Source organism: Centropristis striata, chromosome 24 (genome assembly GCF_030273125.1).
Source record: "Centropristis striata isolate RG_2023a ecotype Rhode Island chromosome 24, C.striata_1.0, whole genome shotgun sequence".
Classification (NCBI taxonomy): Eukaryota; Metazoa; Chordata; class Actinopteri; order Perciformes; family Serranidae; genus Centropristis; species Centropristis striata.
In genome coordinates this window covers 1,756,339-1,774,301 of record NC_081540.1, presented here as the reverse complement: position 1 = coordinate 1,774,301, position 17,963 = coordinate 1,756,339, and the positions used below count along the sequence as shown (strand labels likewise).

General features: G+C 31.7%; 1 protein-coding gene across 1 annotated transcript in view; it reads right to left on the bottom strand.

The window, feature by feature from the left end:
• Positions 1-2,183: 2,183 nt before the first annotated feature.
• The window catches only part of LOC131962628 (collagen alpha-1(XXVIII) chain-like), a 48,905-nt gene continuing 33,125 nt past the window's right edge, over positions 2,184-17,963 (bottom strand). The window contains exons 27-37 of the mRNA XM_059327577.1: positions 14,786-14,854; positions 13,783-13,851; positions 12,814-12,894; positions 12,125-12,160; positions 11,885-11,921; positions 10,007-10,564; positions 8,906-9,169; positions 8,796-8,845; positions 7,495-7,681; positions 4,086-4,280; positions 2,184-2,362 (exon numbers count right to left, since the gene is read on the bottom strand). Of these exons, the coding sequence (XP_059183560.1) occupies positions 2,355-2,362; positions 4,086-4,280; positions 7,495-7,681; positions 8,796-8,845; positions 8,906-9,169; positions 10,007-10,564; positions 11,885-11,921; positions 12,125-12,160; positions 12,814-12,894; positions 13,783-13,851; positions 14,786-14,854 (1,554 nt within the window). The 3' untranslated portion in view covers positions 2,184-2,354. The remainder of the gene's footprint in view (positions 2,363-4,085; positions 4,281-7,494; positions 7,682-8,795; positions 8,846-8,905; positions 9,170-10,006; positions 10,565-11,884; positions 11,922-12,124; positions 12,161-12,813; positions 12,895-13,782; positions 13,852-14,785; positions 14,855-17,963) is intronic.

Here is a 17,963-nt window from a genome sequence, read left to right as displayed (position 1 = left end):
TCCTCCTCCTCCTCCTCTGTCTCCAAACGTCACATAAAGAAAAAGAAAAAGAGGAGCTGTCAGATAAATGTAGTGGAGTCGAAGTATAAAGTTACATTTAATGTAAGAGAAAATTAAATGGTGCATTCGCTGCATGTTTTCATTTGCATCTTCCACCAGTTTTCAGGAGAATCTGTCTGGTAGTTTTCCTGCAAACCTGCTGACAAACAGACACAGAGAATAAAAACTGTAAACACAGTAAATAAAAACATATAAATGCATCATAAAAAAGTCAGATATTATGATTTTTTTTCATGCAAAACAACAGAGAAGCTGCTTTTTTGATGATCATTTTTACATGATAAGAGTTTAAGAGCTGAAATCTAGACATTTAACATGGCTTTATTCCTAATGATTTCAATTATCAAGAATGTTTCCATGACTGTAGATGTAAAATTGACTAAAATAGACACAAATTGACCAAAAAAAGCCATATAATGACCATTAAAAAGACAAAATTGACCAAAAATATCTGTAAAAATGACCAAAAAATACACAAATGGACCAAAAAAAGACACAAAATGACCAAAATAGACGTGAAATGACCAACAAAGACATATAATGACCATTAAAAATATACAAAATTACCAAAAAAGACACAAAATGAACAAAAATAGATGTAAAATGACCACTAAAAAGACACAAATTGACAAAAAAGACACAAAATGAACAAAAATAGATGTAAAATGACCACTAAAAGGACACAAATTGACAAAAAAGACACAAAATGAACAAAAATAGATGTAAAATGACCACTAAAAGGACACAAATTGACAAAAAAGACACAAAATGAACAAAAATAGATGTAAAATGACCACTAAAAAGACACAAATTGATGCACAAACTGTTTCAGTTTGGATCAGATTTATTAAAAATGTTTGACATTGTACAGTTTGACAAACCAGTTGCTCAACAGTTCCAGTTTCATGGTGTGTGTGTGTGTGTGTGTGTTGACTCAGTGTGTGTGTGTGTGTGTGTGTGTTCCCCAGCAGAGGGCAGTGTGTGTGTGTGTGTGTGTGTGTGTGTGTGTGTGCATCAGTTTACAACACAAAACATCACATTTTCATTCAAAAAAAGACACATTCAATGTAGTTACAGAGCATCAGTCATTTATATTTATATATAAAAAAGAAACAACAAACGATATTTATGGATATAAGTGATGAGAGGCTTCATGTGTGTGTGTGTGTGTGTGTGTGTGTGTGTGTGTGATTAATAGCTACACTTTGTCTTTAGAGATTTATGATTCTGACCCGAGTTATTAATGTTCAGTCTGGTTTTAATTCACAGCTCACAGACTCTCTGTTCATGACAAACACCAGTAATTATTATTATTATGATCTGTTTATTCCTGAGTAGCAGAGTGAACTTTCTCCTGCGTTAGAGAGAAAAACTAAAAGAAAGAGGTAACTATCACAGCTACACCGCAAAAAAGGGCTAAAAAACAGATAAAAACAGTAAATCTGAGGGAAATGATCTTGATCTTAATTTACCTTGATGAGATTTCTTAAATTAAGATTATTAAATCTAGAAATAAGCATCTTGAACGTTTAAAAAAGACACAAATTGACCAAAAAAAGACACAAATTGACCAAAAAAGACACAAAATGACCAAAAAAAATACACAAAATGACCAAAAAGACACATAATAACCATTAAAAAGAGACAAACTGACCAAAAAAAGACACAAACTGACCGAAAATATATGTAAAAATGACCACTTAAAAGACACAAAATGACCAAAAAAAGACACAAAATGACCAAAAAAAAACACAAATTGAACAAAAAGTCACATAATAACCATTAAAAAGACACAAAATGACCAAAAAATACACAAATTGACCAAAAAAAGAGTTTATTTTTTAATTTAAGCATTTTTTTTGGTCAATTGACATCTTTTTTTGGTCATTTCATGTCATTTTTTAGGCATTTTTCTGTCTTTTTTTACGTCTTTTTTGGTCATTTCATGTGTTAGATGTGTGAAGTGTTAGATAATTGATCTTGTTTTAAGAGTTCATTTATTCTTCTTATCTCTAGATTTAATAATCTTAATTTAATAAATCTTATCAAGGTAAATTATCTGTCCATGCAGCAAGATCGTTTCTCTCAGATTTACTGTTTTATCTGTTTTTTTGACTCCTTTTTTGCAGTGTGGACTCTCTGGTTCACTGATTAGAGGAAGACTTTAGACTAAGAGGAGCAGGAGGAGCTGCTGGACATCAGTGGAGGTGAATATGATGCAGAAACTGGACAAAACCCTGCAGAAGAGCTGCTCCTCCTCAAGTATCTACAGCAGATGTGGAGCAGACGCTCCATCAGCCTCCTGAAAGAGGAGAAAACATCAGAGAGAGTCAAAACTCTGCAACATTTGGAAGCAATAAAACACTTTCAGTCGCAGGAAATGACAAAAAAAAAAGGGAATAAAGCTGTTACACTTCCCTCAGAGTCAGAATATTAAGAAAGAAAACTTTGAGGGAGTGTATGAAACCCCACAAAACTACCAAAAATATGCAAAATGTCAATTCAGGGACATAAAACAACAAGAAAGAGATATTAATTATATAAAAAGATGCAAAAAAATACATAAAAAGACAGCAAAGGGACACAAAATCATTTTTCAGGTCGAGATTTTACATAAAAATCATGATCAATTTGAAGAAATTAGACATAAAATGACTATACGGAGACAAAAAAATACATGAAAAGAAGAAAAAAAACTCCACAAAACTACCAAAAATATGCAAAATGTCTATTCAGGGACATAAAACAACTAGAAAGAGATATAGATTATAAAAAAGATGCTGAAAATATCCAAAAAAAGACCTGAAAAGTAACTGAAGCTGTCAGATAAATGTAATGGAGTATAAAGTTACATAAAATGGAAATACTCAAGTAAAGACCCTCAAAATTGGTTATTAAACGTCTCTTTTTAACCCTTTTATGCCTCTGGGCATATTTTTTGTAATTTTGTGTTCTTTTCATGTACTTTTTGGCTGTTTTTTGTCTCTCTATAGTCATTTTATGTCTAAATTTATCATGTTTTTATGTTAAATCTCAACCTAAAAAGTAACTAAAGCTGAAAACAGACGAAAGAGGGGCACAAAACAGCTACAAATAGATACAAATTACACAAAAAGATGCACAAAATGTCTTAAAAAGACATAAAAGGGTTAAAAAGAGACATTTAATAACCAGAGGTGGAATGTAACTAAGTACCTTTACTCAAGTCGTCTTTTTTTTAACCCTTTTATGTATTTTTTTTGGACATTTTGTGCATCTTTTTGTGTAATTTGTATCTATTTGTAGCTGTTTTGTGCCCCTCTGTTGTCTTTTTATGTATTTTTTGGCAGTTTTCAGCATCGTTTTTTATAATCTATATCTCTTTCTGGTTGTTTTATGTGCCTGAATAGACATTTAGCATATTTTTGGTAGTTTTGTGGAGTTTTTTTTCTTCTTTAGTGTAATTTTTGGTTGTTTTTTGTCTCTGTATAGTCATTTTATGTCTAAATGTATCATGTTTTCATGTTAAATGTCAACCTGAAGCTGTCAGATAAATGTAGTGGAGTAAAAAGTTTCAATATTTAAAAATATAGTGAAGTAGAAGTATAAAGTTACATAAAATGGCAATAGTCAAGTAAAGAACCTCAAAATGTGTCTCTTTTAACCCTTTTATGTCTTTTTGTGTAATTTGAATCTATTTGTAGCTGTTTTTTGCACCTTTGTCATCTTTTTATGTGTTTTTTGGCTGTTTTTGTCTCTCTATAGTCTAAATTTATCGTGTTTTTATGTTAAATCTAGACCTGAAAATTAACGAAAGCTGAAAACAGGCGACAAAGGGGCACAAAACAGCTACAAACAGATACAAATTACACAAAAAGATGCACAAAATGTCTTAAAAAAGACATAAAAGGGTTAAAAAGAGAAGTTTAGAAAGTAACTAAGTACATTTACTCAAGTATTGTCAAATTTTAACCCAGTTTCAGAGGGAGGAAATGAGAGAAAAAGAGAATAAAAAGAGAGATTGAGCGTGTTGAAGGTGTGGGTACCGGTGGTTCTGCCCGTCACACACGTCCGTTTGCACTCGGCCTCGGTGTCGAAGCGGTTCTTGTTGCCGTGGCAACCGCCGTACCAGAACTGGGCGCAGGCGTTGGCCTGCCGGTCGTAGTACCAGCGGATGTTGTAGTCCCGACACGTTCCCTGGTCCAGGACCAGACCACAGCGCGGGTCCAGGGGCACCGTTTCTGCAGGAGGAGAACCAGGAGAGTCTGTCAGCTGCTCCTCACCTCCTCCTCCTCCTCCTCCTCCTCCTCCTCCTCCTCCTCCAAAGCCACATGAATGCAGCACAAAAGCCCTATCTGACAGCTAAAATCAATCAAAAAGAAAATGAATTTGCTGCAAAATTTGCTGGGTTATATCTTTGAATGCACTTGAGATCAACTTACATCATAAAAAAAATCTGAAATTATCTTTTTTTTTCATGCAAAATAACCGTAAACTGCACCAGGATGCACAAATGTATAATATCGTCCTGTTATATTCAAGAGATCTCCTGAACTACACAACGTTTCTGACTTCAGGGTAACTTCAAGTGAATTTTTCCAATCTGGAACTCAATTTTCCAGATATTCCAAAGCCACATGAATGCAGCACAAAAGCCCCATCCGACAGTTAAAATTAGTCAAAAAGAAAATTAATTTGCTGCATGATTTGCTGCAAAATTTGCTGCAAAATTTGAAAGGTTATGTCATTACAGATGCTTCAATCTTCCACGTCAGCGTGTTTCATATCACTGAACATTTGAATGCACTACAGATCAACTTGCATCATAAAAAAAATCTGAAATTATCTTTTTTTTTCATGCAAAATAACTGTAAGCTGCACCAAGATGCATGAATGAATTTTTTTGGTGTGCAATATCGTCCTGTTATATTCAGGAGATCTCCTAAACTACACAAAATCTGGATTTTTTTGCACGTTTCTGACTTCAGGGTACCTTTATGTTAATTTTTCCAATCTGGTACTCATTTTTCCAGATATTCCAAAGCCACATGAATGCAGCACAAAAGCCCTATCTGACAGCTAAAATTAGTCAAAAAGAAAATTAATTTGCTGCAAAATTTGACGGGTTATATCTTTGCAGATGTTTCATATCACTGAACATTTGAATGCACTTCAGATCAACTTGCATCTTAAAAAAGTCTGAAATTATCTTTTTTTTTTCATGCAAAATAACTGTAAGCTGCACCAACATGAACAAATGTATAATATCGTCCTGTTATATTCAAGAGATCTCCTGAACTACATGACACAAAATCTGGATTTTTGAACATTTCTGACTTCAGGGTAACTTCAAGTGAATTTTTCTAATCTGGAACTCATTTTTCCAGATATTCCAAAGCCACATGAATGCAGCACAATAATTCATTAAAGAGTAAATTAATTGGTGCAAACGCTGAATCGTGATTTGCTCCAAAATGTTGTGGGCATCTGAACGTCTCTGCAGGAGGAGGAGGAGGAGGAGAGTCTGTCAGAGATAATTGGCCTCGCTGCTCCTCACCTGCACCTCCTCCTCCTCCTCCTCGTTACTGGAGCTGTCAATCACAGCGAGGTCTTCATCACCCCGGAGCTGACCCCAACACACACACACACTACAGACTAACTACACAGAGCCACATCAGGACACATCAGGACACAAATATCTGTCCAGAACACCAGGAGATGATCTGGTCTGCAGGACTGTTTTATATTTCTCAGTCAGTTTTGTGATTTTAAAAATAAATTTGATGCATAAAAACACCAACGAAAGACCGTAATTAATGCAAAATAAAAGGCTGCAGCAGGTAAAGAAAATACGACGACGTATTAGGCACAAGTATGAAAAAAAGATGAAGGTAATATTTAGAGAAAAAACCTGCAAATTTACAAGATTAAAGTGTAAAATTTGCAAGAAAAAAAGTTTTATATTTGTGAGAAAAAAGTGGCAAATCTAGAGAAAAAAACTTGGAGATTTACAAGATTTAAAGTGGCAAATTTGTGAGAAAAAAGTTGCATATTTATGAGAAAAAAGTGGCAAATGTGCAAGCAAAAAAGTGACAAATTTGAGAGAAAAAAGTTGCAGAATTACAAGATGAAAATTGGCAAATTTGCAAGAAAAAAAGTTGCAGATTTATGAGATTTAAAGTGGAAAATTAAACAATTTTCTGCAGGGGAAAAGTGTCCCCTTTATAGACGAATATATACAGTGATGATGAATGAATAAATTAATTAATACAAATAAATAAATTAATTAATTATTAAAAACAATGTCAAACAACAGTAGGAAGAAAAATTTAAGAACATAAGTAAATAAATGAATAAATGAATAATCTGAGGAGGAAACTTTAAGTTTTATAAATACAGGCCACATGTGAATAAATAATAATAATAATAATAATTAGGAAATAATTAGGAAAATATAGTAGATATAAATCAATGAATACATACAAATAAATAAATTGATTAAAAACAACAATGTCAAACAACAGAAGGAAGAAAAAATGTATAAAATAAGTAAATAAATACAAATAAATAAATAAATATAATGAGGAGGAAACTTTAAGTTTTATAAATACAGGCCACATGTATATAAATAATAATAATAATAATAATAATGATAATAATAATAATAATTAAAAAATAATAATAATAAAAAAATACAAAATAATAATATTAATATTGTTAAACAAAATAATTAGGAAATAAATAGTGGATAAAAATCAATTAATAAATACAAATAAATAAATAAAAATAAATAAATAAATAGTATGAGGAGGAAACTTTAAGTTTTATAAATACAGGCCACATATATATAAATAATAATAATAATAATAATAATAATAATAATAAAAACAATAAAATAATAATAATAATATTGTTAAACAAAATAATTAGGAAATAAATAGTGGATAAAAATCAATTAATAAATACAAATAAATAAATAAATAAATAAATAGTATGAGGAGGAAACTTGTCTCGATTGATTTATATCTTCCTAATTTTTACGTTTTTATTTTGAAGTCCTGTTTTACTACTAAGTTGTATTCTTGAAGTACTAATTATTTAAAGATGAATAAATATAATGTGTGTTATAGGATGACCTCCAGTGATTTCTACCTCTCTCAGCAGCTGGTTTCCACTCTGCTGCTGGTATTAAAATGATCTATTTATAACGTGAACGTGTGTGTGAATCATTACAGCCCTGGTGTAATAAAACAGAGTGATATTAAGGTGTGATTCATGTATTTGTGCAGACAGACAGACAGACAGACAGGAAGCTGCTCCTGTTGTTGTGTTTCTCTCCCTGTAATTATTCTCTCCTGTGTTTGTTGTGATGAAGTGTTTATGTGTTGTTGTTGTGAGTCTGTCGTGTCTCTGCTTGTCTCTAATCTAACAGAATCATCCGGAGAGTGTTTCTACCTTTGGGGAGAGCCGGTTTCTGTAGCGGCACGTGGACCACAGAGGAGGAGGAGGAGGAGGTCCTGGTGGAGGAGGAGGAGGAGCCCTGAGAGACGGAGGACGAGTCTCTGTCCGAGTCGTGGCGGTTGAACGTGTCGCCGCGCTCGTTTCCTGTCCGAGTCTCCGTGACGACGAGCCCGCCTCCTCCCTGACGACACAACACACACTTTATTAGAATAAACACACTCTGGTTTTTACTGTAAAGCACTATTATTAATATTATTATTATTATTAATAATAAATATTAAAACATGCATCAAGGTAACTCTATGGAGTCTTGGACTATTTTGTCCATTTTTAAAATCTTTTTCATGTCTTTTTGTGTCTTTTGTGTCTTTTTTTGTGTCTTTTTTGGTCATTTTGTGTCTTATGTGTCTTTTTTGGTCATTTTGTGTCTTTTTTTGGCCATTTTGTCTCTTTTTTGTCATTTTGTGTCTGATGTGTCTTTTGTGGTCAATTTGTGTCTTTTTTTCTAGTCATTTTTGTCTTTTTGTGTCTTTTGTGGTCAATTTGTGTCTTTTTTTCTAGTCTTTTTTTGTCTTTTTGTGTCTTTTTTGGTCAATTTGTGTCTTTTTCTAGTCATTTTGTGTCTTTTTTGGTCATTTTTGTGTCTTTTTTTGAAGTCTTGAAGAAGTCGTGCTTGGCACTTTCGTGGATTCCAGAGGTTTTTACTGTAAAGCATTATTATTATTATTAAATATTAAAACATGCATCAAGTTAACTCTATGGAGTCTTGGACTATTTTGTCCATTTTTGAATCCTTTTCATGTCTTTTTTGTGTCTTTTTTGGTCATTTTGTGTCTGTTGTTGTGTCCTTTTGTGGTCAATTTGTGTCTTTTTTTCTAGTCATTTTTTGTCTTTTTGTGTCTTTTTTGATGTCATGAAGAAGTCGTGCTCCGGCACTTTCGTGGATTCCAGAGGTTTTTACTGTAAACTTAAATATTAAATATTAAAACATGCATCAAGTTAACTCTATGGAGTCTTGGACTATTTTGTCCATTTTTTAATCATTTTCATGTCTTTTTTGTGTCTTTTTTTCTAGTCATTTTGTGTCTTTTTGTGTCTTTTTTTCTAGTCTTTTTGTGTCTTTTTTGGTCATTTTTGTGTCTTTTTTTGACGTCATGAAGAAGTCGTGCTCCGGCACTTTCGTGGATTCATTCCAGAGGTTTTTACTGTAAAGCATTATTATTATTATTATTATTATTATTATGAAATATTAAATATTAAAACATGCATCAAGTTAATAAACATGAGTAACGTACGTGTCCTGAGCTGGATCCTCTGCCGCCCTGCTGGGTCGAGTTTACTCGGACTCCTCCAGACACGGTTCCTGAGCTGGTTCCAAAACTGGTTCCTGAACTGGATCCAGTACTGGTTCTTGAACTGGTTCCAGAACCGGTTCCTGAACTGGTTCCTGAACTGGTTCCAGTGTGCTGGTCGGTCACAGGTCGGTACCCGTAGCCTCCGATGGCGTATCTCCCGTTGTTCCCATTGTTCCCGTTGTTGCCGTGGTTACCGTTATTCCCGTTGTATCCGTTGTTCCCGTTGTATCCGTTGTATCCGTTCGTGACCCGGTTATAAATCAGAGCTCCGTTCTCGTCCTCACAGAACTGACTCACCAACTTGGACTCCAACGCTGAGAAGAAAAGACACAAAGAGAGAAAAGACGTCAGAGACATTCAGCCCATTTATCTGCAACTGGCTGCAGGATTCTGGAGCAAAAAAAGAAATCAAATAGTCTTTATCCCAGTATAAGTACCACTAGAAAATGTCTAAGTAAATGTTGAGTGTGTCTCTACCACTGTTTCAACATTTGACGCCAGTGAGAGAGAGAGAAACAGCTGAAAGTTCCCCTCCAACAGAAAGCATTTTAGTCCAAACCGTAGCTCCAATCAGTGAACCGATATTTTGAATTTTTTTGCATCCATTTTGCATCTTTTTTTGACCATTTTCTGTCTTTTTTTTGTCAATTTGTGTCTTTTTGGGGGTATTTTATGTCTTTTTTTCGGTCAATTTGTGTCTTTTTTGGTCACTTTGTGTCTTTTTGGGGGTATTTTCTGTCTTTTTTGGTCATTTTGTGTCTTTTTTTGGTCAATTTGTGTCTTTTTGGGGGTATTTTTTGTCTTTTTTCAGTCAATTTGTGTCTTTTTGCGGGTATTTTCTGTCTTTTTTCAATCAATTAGTGTCTTTTTTGGTCATTTTGTGTCTTTTTTTTGTCAATTTGTGTCTTTTTGGGGGTATCTTTTGTCTTTTTCGGTCAATTTGTGTCTTTTTTGTCTTTTTTCGGTCAATTTGTGTCTTTATAGGGGTCTTTTCTGTCTTTTATCGGTCAATTTGTGTCTCTTTTGGTCATTTTGTGTATTTTTTGGGTCATTTTCTGTTTTTTCTTTGTCAATTTGTGTCTTTGTGGGGGTATTTTGTGTCTTTTTTGGTGGATTTCTCCCGTGTCAGTAGAACGAGGCATGTCTCTGACCTGGCAGCGTGTTGAAGTCGTCGATGAGGAACATGTGCTCGCTGTCGGGGTCGGAGGCGATCAGGTTGAGCTCCCTCATGAACTCGGCCTGCGTGGGGTCTGACGTGTTGACGATCCCCAGGGCGAACATCTCGATGTTGGCGGCGTGCGCCTCCCGCACGGCGAGGTCCAGCTTGACGGGCTCCCTCTTATCCGTCTGCCCGTCGGTGATGACGATGGCCACCTTGCTGACGCCGAGCCGCGAGCTGTAGAAGGCCTCCTGCGTGGCCTTGCGGATGGCGGTCCCGGTGTGGGTCCCCTCCCCCAGGTACGGGATGTTCCTGATGGCCTGCTTGATGTCCTGCTTGGTGACGTAGCGCGCCAGGTTGAACACCAGCTTGACCTCCAGGCTGTAGAGCACCAGGCCGATCCGCGTGGCGTTCCTCCCCACCGTGACCCGGTCCACCAGCGCGTTCACAAAGTCCTTAATGATCTCAAAGTTCTCCGGTCCCACGCTCTCAGAGCTGTCGATGACAAACACCAGCTCCATGGGACGCTCCTTACACTTGATCCCACAGCCTGGAGATACAGAAATAACTATACATTAATAAATAAATAAATATATAGTAATTAATTAATAATAACTATAACCGCAGAAAAAAATTATCTAAATAAATGAATAAATAAAAAAGAACTAGGACAAACAACAGAAGTAAGAAAAAATAAATAAATGAATAAATAAATAAAAAATGTTAAACAAAAATAATTAGGAAAAAATAAAAGTAAATAAAGAAAAATAAATTAATAAACAATTAAATATAAATTAATTAATAAATAATAACAATGTTACACCGCAAAAAAAAAAAAAAAAAAAAAAAAAATACATTTATTTATTTATTAATACAAGTAAATAAATAAATAATAACTATGTTAGACCGCAGAAAAAAATAATTAAAATAAGTAAATAAACGAAAATAAATGAATAAATAATAACAACAGGAAAAAAAATATTAAAATAAGTAAATAAATGAAAAAAAAGAATAAATAACTAAATACAAATAAATAAATAAACTATATCCATGTTAAACAATAGAAAAAAAGATTAAAATAAGTAAATAAATGAGAATAAATGAATAAATAAAAAATAACTAGGACAAACAACAGAAGTAATAAAAAAATAAAAAAATAAATTATAAATAAGTAAAGAAAATAAAATAAATAAGTCAAATAATTGATTCATTATTATATATTGTTATTATTATTATAAATGTTAGCGATAATAATAATAATAATAATAATAATGTTAAACACAATTATTTGGGGAAAATAAAATGAATAAATAAAAATAATGTCAAACAAGAGAAATTTAATTTAATAACTAAACAAATAAGTTCATTACTTAATTCATAAATACATTATTATTATAATAAATAATAATAATAAACAAAATAAGGAAAAATAAAATTAGTAAAAAATTACAAATTAATAAAGAAAAAAATGAATAAATAAATAGCACACTTAATCTATTAGTATATGAGTAACTCATATATAAAGCAAAAAAATCTAAAGATGCAGAAAGTTAAATTCTGCCATTTCACTTTCTGGACAATTCATAAAAAATATCAGAAAGTAAATTAATTAATGAATAAATGAAAGAAAGAAAGAAAGAAAGAAAGAAAGAAAGAAAGAAAGAAAGAATAATAATATCAAACAACAGAATAAAGATTTTTTTAAAAATGTAATGAAGTGATAGTTTTGATGTCTTTAAGCTCTGCAGCATGAAACATCTGATCCAAGGACTCTGAGATAAGACGAGACAGGAAACTGAACCTTCTCTCATAACATCCAGTCGATACGCTGAAGTGGAATAAATATTGCAAAGATCACAAGATACTTTACCGCAGATCTCTTTGATCATCCGGATGATGTCCTCCCTCTGAAATTAATACCACACAGAGTAGAAATAAACACGAGCCGGAACTGAGGATTTGTGTAAAAATAGCAGTTTATCTTGTAAAAAACACATTTAACCTATTAGTTTATGAATCTGCAGATGCAGGAGAAAGTAGCATAAAATACAAGTGCCTTTAGTTTAATAACTGGAAAATGTTTATGATAAAAAGATAAAAAAAGACTCACAGTGAGGCCGGCTTCACCTTTGACCCCTGATCGGCCCTGAGGAACGGATATAAAAAGTAGTTTTATTATTATAAAAAGGTAGCTGAACAAGCCTGGACAAATATTTCTGTGCAATTTATATTTTCTTTTACTTGTTTTTTCACACATTAAAAGTAAAAATAGGCTGACATTATATTGTGCCTCTTTGTTTGTAATTTGTTTTGGTATGTGTCAAGTTTTTTTATTTATTTAATTTTTTTTGTCTTGTTTTTTTATTTATTCATCTATTATTTTTATTATTATATTATATATTACTATATTTTATTTATTTATTATTATTATTATTATTATTATCGTGTGTTCTTGAAGAGTACCTATTGTGACATTTGATACACTTAAGTGGACATTCGACTCTGACATCATATTGTGTATACTCTGTTTTGACATGTCATAGTTTGTGTCTAGTTTTTATTTATTTGCCTTTTATTATTATCTTTATTATTTGTGTATCTATGTTATTTGACAATAAAATATTTTGAAAAAAAAAAAAAAAAAGTAAATATAGGCTCTGAAAAGGGGTTGGAGTTGCTTATTTCACTCAAGAAACACCGTGTTAACAAGGTAACAGGTCACTTTAAACTCAATTAACCAGAAAAAATATTGTCTGAAATGTGTTTATTATAAGGATTCTGAGCATTATTCCCACTCACGGGGGTCCCCGGGGTCCCAGCGTCTCCCAGGTCCCCTTTGATCCCCTTCAGGCCTCTTTCTCCTGCAGAGCCTCGGTCCCCCTGTCACACAGAAAACTGTCAGATCACAACATAATAATAATAATAACACCATGACACAGAAAGAGTCCAGGAAAGAAGCATAAAACACAAGTACCATAACAGAAAAAATTAAGGAATAATAGTAATAATGTTAAACAAAAATAATAAGGAACAAGTAAAGTAAGTAAATAAATAAAAATTAATAAATAAAAGAATAAATACAAATAAATAAATAAATGACACAATCCATTAGTTTATGAGAAACAGTCAAATAAATAAATTAATAAATAAATTAATTAATTAATTATAAAAATAATATTAATAATAATAATGTTAAACAAAAGTTAGGAAAAAATAAAATATGTCAATAAATAAGTCAATTAATTAATTAATACATTATTATTATTATTATTATTATTATTAATAATAATAATAATAATAATAATAACAATAAAAAAATAAACAAAATAATTAGGAACAAATAAAATAAGAAAATAAATACAAATTAATAAATACAAATAACAAAATAAATAACACAATCCATAAGTTTATGAGAAACAGTCAAATTATAAAGCATGTAACATAACAGAAAAAATAAAAGTAAAAAAATGAGTCAATTAATTAATTAATACATAATAATAATAATAATAATAATAATAATAATAATAATAATAATAATAATAATAATGTTAAACAAAATAGTTAGGCAAAAATAAAATATGTCAGTAAATAAGTCAATTAATTAATAAATTATTATTAATAATAACAAAAAATAATAATAGTAATAATAATAAACAAAATAGTTAGGAAAAATAAAATAAGTAAATAAAAATAATGTCAAACAACAGCAGAAAAATGTAATAATTAAATAGTAATAAGTGAAATAATTTTGACGGCGCGGTGACTCACTTTAGCTCCGGGGAATCCTTCTCCAGGGACGCCGCGGGGCCCCGTCACGCCCTGGGCCCCCTGCTCCCCCTGAAGATAAACATTAATTAATAATAATAATAATAATAATAATAATAATAATAATAATAATTCACATGTACAGAGGTAGATAGATCTCATAGACCAGGGGTCGGCAACCTTTATGAGCAAAAGAGCCACTGTTGGCCAAAAAAAGACAAAAAATACCCTACTGGAGCCTCAAACCTTATTTTCAGCCTAATAGTGAATATAAAACGGCTTACTTAGTCTAAATTAGCCGACCAGCATCACTAATAGGTCATAACGAGCATTTCTTAATATGATTTTGTCAGAATGCAGCAACTCAAATCTGGACTTGAAGTTGGCAATATTTAGAGTTTAAGGCGCTGAGCCGTGGACTTTCGTAAGCATTTTAGTTGACTTAAATTTAAAAACTTTTTTATAATGTCATATACAGGTGCATCTCAAAAAATTAGAATATCATAGAAAAGTTTATTTATGTCAGTAATTCAAATCAAAGAGTGGAAATAACACATTATATAGATCCGTTACACACAGAATGAAACATTTCATGTCTTAATGTCTTTAATTTCTTCTAATGATAATGATTATGGCTTACATAGACCTAAAATATGTAAATATTAAACATACTTTTTGAAAAGTATGTCCATCTATATGACTCAATACTTGGTTGGGACTATTTGACTTAAACGACTGGAAATTGACTTTTTTAATCATATATATTATTGAGATGCAGCTGTATAAGTGACACATTTTTACAACTGAGGAATACAAATTGCTTTGCGCCTACACCAATGATAAATGAACATTAAAATGTAAAGAAATAACTGTTTTATTTTGCATCATTTTGTTGTCACAGCCACATGGACCCACTGCAGATGGTCTGAAGAGCCACATGTGGCTCCGGAGCCTCAGGTTGCCAACCCCTGTCTCAGACAGAGTCTCAGATAGAACCAGATCCTACCTTTGGTCCCTGGACTCCGTGTCCTTGTGGCCCCGTTGGCCCTGGAGGGCCCGGTCGCCCCGGGTTACCCTGCAGGACACAGAACACGGGACATTTAAACAGTTTCTCTTCACATTTTAACACCTATTAGACACCGTTAACCCTTTCCTGTGGCCGTGTCTGTGTCCCAAGTCAAATTAAAGTTGCTTCTAAAAAGCTCCAGGCCCAGAAAAAACATCTCAAAACCGCCTTTAATTTTAAAAAAACATGTTTAAAAGCAAGAAACTTTTGGAAAATGTAGAAGAAGTTATTGATTCTGGACGTGATTGATAATTTACAGTCTGTTTCCGAGGCCGTCTTGTCCTTAATTTGATATTTTTGCAAATTTTTTGCTTGATTTGCATCAAGTTAAGAAAAATATGAGTTAAGAGAAATACGTTTCTTTAGCATTTAACCCATTAACAGCCTCAAAACTCCACAGAAATGTGTCATAATGTTTCCTAAATCATTGATTTCTCAGCCTCTGCAGCAGATATCCTGCAGAACAGACGATATGGTAACTTTTAAATAATTTCTCTTCACATTTAAACACCTAAATACCTGAACACCACTGAGCCTTTCTTCTATCATCCATTAGTTTATGAGAAACAGTCAAATTAATTAATTAATACAAAATAATAACAATAATAATAATAATGTTAAACAAAAAAGTTAGGAAAAAATAAAATATGTCAATAAATAAGTCAATTAATTAATCAATTAATTAATACATTATTATTATTGATGAAAACAATTAAAACAATTAGGAACAGATGAAATAAGTAAATAAATACAAATGAATAAATAAAAGAATAAATACAAATTAATAAATAAATAAATAAATTACACAATCCATTAGTTTATGAGAAACGGTCAAATTATAAAGCATGTAACATAACAGAAAAAATAAAATAAGTAAATCAATAAGTCAATTAATTAATTCATTAATACATAATAATAATGTTAAACAAAATAGTTAGGAAAAAATAAAATACGTCAATAAATAAGTCAATTAATTAATCAATTAATTAATACATTATTATTAATTAACAGTAAAAAAATAAAATAATAATAATAAACAAAATAGTAAGGAAAAATAAAATAAGTAAACAAAAATAATGTCAAACAAATGCAGAAAAATGTAATAATTTCTAAAAAGCTCCAGGTCCAGACGAACCATCTAAGTTCTCTTTAATTCTGAAAATCTAATTTAGCAGTATAGCAGCAATATTTAATCTAATAAAGCAGGAAACTTTTGGTAAAATGTAGAAGGAGTTATTGATTCTGGACGTCAGTGATAAATTAGAGTCTGTTTCCGAGGCCGTCTTGTCTTTAGTTTGACATTTTGGCAAATTCTAGTTTGATTTACATGCAGTTGAGAGAAAAAATGAGTTATGAGTTCAGCATTTAACCCTTTCAGACCTCAAAAAAGCCTCAAAACTGCACAGAAATGTGTCAATGTTTCCTAAATCATCTATTTCTCAGCCTCTGTAGCAAATAGAGACATAAAGATATAAAAAACCATTTAAAAATCTAATCTAAAAACAACCTGAACAAACAGTTTTAGTGGACTCCTTTCAGAGTTTCAGCTCAATACTGGAGCAGTTTTAACAACTTTTGTTCCCATTAGTCACCTAGAAAACAGGCTAAAAGTTAAAAAACACAACCAGATAATAGAAAAAATGTCTGCTATAAACAAGTAAATACAATATGTTTGATACTTTATTTGGTTTCCTTTAAAAGGCTGCATATTAACTTTCCTCGACCCCTTTTATTTAAACATTAAGAACAAGTTTAGGCCTTTTCTGTATATCTACAAACTGTATAAATGATATTCCTGTCTGGACGTGTTGAGAGTCTTTATCTGAGCTGTTTGTTTCTCCTCGGGGCGTTCTGCCACAAAACCAGCACAAAGAACGCAAAATAGTTTGTCAGGATGAATAAAAAGGTCAAACTGAGGACTTTTATTCATTGGTTTGTCACTTTTTAGCTGCTGAGAAACCATTAAATGCCTCCATGCTCAAAACATGAGAAAACATGCAGAAAGAAGATCTCTTTTTGGTGTTTTTGACTCAAATTAAGATTTTAAACGGAGCGTTTCTGCACGTCTCCCACCATGTGTGAAAAGGATCTAAAATGTTTCTGATTTCTAACTAAAAGCAGCTTGAAGCTCCAGTTTTCTCTCCATGAAAACATCTTGAACTGGAGCTGACGGAGCAGATCTCACATGTGGAACCGCTGACTCCTCAACAGGAAACAGCCCTCAGATTTACAGGGAAAACAGAGGATTAAACCGTCTGATATTAATAAACTGTCACTTTTTTTATTGTACATTTGTAACTTTTTTCTCGTAAATTTATGATTTTTTTCTCGTAATTTTTTATTTTTTTAATCTCTAGTAAATTTGTAACTTCCTTTCTCGTACATTTATGTTTTTTTCCCATAAATTTGTAACTTTTTTTTCTCGTAAATGTATTAATTTTTTTCTCGTAAATTTGGGATTTTTTTCTCATTAATTTGTAACTTTTTCTCGTAAATGTATGATTTTTTTTCTCATAAATTTGTAACTTTATCGTAAATTTATTAATTTTTTGTCTCATAAATTTATGATTTTTTTTCTTGTAAATTTATGATTATTTTTCTTTTAAAATTGTAACTTTTTTCTCGTAAATTTGGGATTTTTTTCTCGTTAATTTGTAACTTTTTCTCGTAAATTTATGATTATTTTTCTTTTAAAATTGTAACTTTTTTCTCGTAAATTTAGGTTTTTCTCTCGTAAAATTAATTAATTTTTTTCTTGTAAATTTTTAACTTTAATCGTAAATTTTTAACTTTTTCTCGTAAATGTATGATTTTTTTTTCTCATAAATGTATAACTTTATCGTAAATTTATGATTTTTTTGTCTGATAAATTTATGATTTTTTTCTTGTAAATTTATGATTTTTTATTTCTAGTAAATCTTTTCTCGTAAATTTATAAAAAATGTTCTCGTAAGTTTATGATTTTTTTTATTTATTTCTAGTGAATTTGTGACTCATATTTCCAGGGAAAAAGCGTTTCCCAGCAGAGGATTAAAGCGTCTAATAATAATAATAAACTGGAGCTTTGGAGAGTTTCTGGCAGCAGCATCGTCTCAATTAAATCCTGCTAGCGAGTCTC